The sequence below is a fragment of the Pterocles gutturalis genome, unplaced genomic scaffold, assembly GCF_000699245.1.
Source record: "Pterocles gutturalis isolate BGI_N339 unplaced genomic scaffold, ASM69924v1 scaffold35925, whole genome shotgun sequence".
NCBI lineage: Eukaryota > Metazoa > Chordata > Aves > Pterocliformes > Pteroclidae > Pterocles > Pterocles gutturalis.
The window spans coordinates 19,581-21,484 of NW_010139422.1; the positions used below are offsets into that span (position 1 = coordinate 19,581).

Sequence of the window (1,904 nt, forward strand, 5' to 3'; positions counted from 1 at the left end):
GCCAATCAGCCTTTGTTCCTTTGCTCTGTTCTAACAAATTCAAATTACTACACAAGCAATCCGTGAGCAGCACAAGCCTACCTTCACCTGGAGATTTTGCTTCATGTAAGAAGGAATCATTGGAAGAAACCCTTCAAACAAATCTAGAAATAGTATGTGTATGCCGTACCATTTATGTACAACCCAGACACACTTTGGTCAAAAGCAAGCTATCGGGAGTAAGCTTAAGAAAGCACACAAAACCTAGAGATCAGAAAAAAGCTGTCCCTTTAGAGGCAGAGGATACGGCAACCGACTGAGCAAAGACCATGTACTCTGCCAACACGGTTATTTGTAATAAAGTAATTACACCAGATGACAAGAACTGTAGCACAGCAGATTGTAACTTTTATTCTATAAATTGGCTTTCAGCTCGGTATTGCACTTGCTTATCGTACATCAGTTTTACTACATCGATTTGAAAGAGCCATTATTAACATACAGACTAGATTCACATCCTTAGGAGCTGAATGCCTTCGAGTTACTTTCCACTGTGGACTCTCACAAATGTAGCAGGTAGTTCTAAGACATCCTCTCCGTGACCAGCAGTCTTCCAAAAAAATATTTCAAAGAATGCATGTTATGAAGTAATTCACAGCAATACTCTCAGGCAGCCAGCGTTCATAGCAAGAACACTGCAGACGCAGTTACACAACCCTGCGCTGCTGTCGAAAAGGGCAATTCCTGCTCCTCCACCTCAACCCTGTGTTCCTGCTGCCCCGTGCCAAGAATAAGGCTCATGTTGCTGCACAGTCAGAAAGAGCAAAGAACGGATCCAGCAGAAAATAACACTACAGTCCATACACTCCCCAACCCTGCTGCCTGCACAGGTACGTGCACCTGGAACATCCAGCCAGGGCCAGGGAAACCACAACCCCTTTGGCATCACCCATTTCTGCTGGCTTAAATACCACCTGAACTGGCATCTGAGACTAGGAATCGCAAGAATCCTGATGGCTACTTCACGTCCAATGCAAAAGTCCACTTAATCCAGTATATATACAAGCCCAGTAGTTGAGCATCTCTCACCAGTCACAAGCTTCCAGCTTTTGTGGGCAAATATTAACAAACTCATCTTTCCCATTTTGTAACATCAAATTACCTTCTGCTGTCACTACGCGTCTTAAGAACCTCCGTGTACTAATGCTTAAATAAGAGGAGAAAGCCTCTCACTTCCAGCCCTTTCATCAGAAGAAAGGTCCCGTTCTCCCTGACCTTCCTCAAACAAAGACAGGAAAGGTTAAAGCTGAACTGCCTGCAACGTACATTCTGCTCATCTTTAAGAAGATATTTTTCAGAAAAGTGACAGTCCAAGACAACCTTGACTTGCACAATGCTCTTTCATACGACCTCATAATGCATCTTCAAAAATACACTCACCTCGCTTGGGTTTTGGGAAGCTCTCATGTAGCCGAAAGACCACCCTTTCCACAAAATGCTGGATGTCACACTGCTCCGGGCCACGGACAAACACCATCCAGTCATGGGTAAACCCTTCGGTGGTGGGCTTTTTCCGCAGTTGGGCTCGGTGCCCCAGCTCCAATTTGACTTGAACCGTGCACTGTTTTAGGATAGAGGCAAGACGAGAAGCAAAATGAAACAGCTTACGCGTTAGGCATAATGCTGAGCCCCACAGACAGAAGACGCTAGATCACCGCAGGAGAGGAATACAACAGCCTCCACAGAGAGATTAGTCTCATTCTGAAAAACAGTGTTATCAACAGAAAAGGTATCGTAAAAATAGCTCCTAGCACCATTTCATACCTACTTTATTCCTAATATCAGCATTGCAGAGAAAACAGCTTTAGAAGAGGGATAGGTTTATCTGCCTCACTTATCAACTAAATTGTCAGCAAAGTCCTAAT

At 44.2% G+C, this 1,904-nt stretch overlaps 1 protein-coding gene across 1 annotated transcript in view; it reads right to left on the reverse strand.

Moving 5' to 3' along the window:
• Positions 1-1,600, reverse strand: part of MLLT1 (myeloid/lymphoid or mixed-lineage leukemia (trithorax homolog, Drosophila); translocated to, 1) — a gene marked incomplete at both ends in the record, with an annotated part of 20,261 nt that extends 18,661 nt beyond the window's left edge. Inside the window, one exon of the mRNA XM_010083342.1 lies at positions 1,420-1,600. Coding sequence (XP_010081644.1) covers positions 1,420-1,600 — 181 coding nt within the window. The remainder of the gene's footprint in view (positions 1-1,419) is intronic.
• Positions 1,601-1,904: the final 304 nt, after the last annotated feature.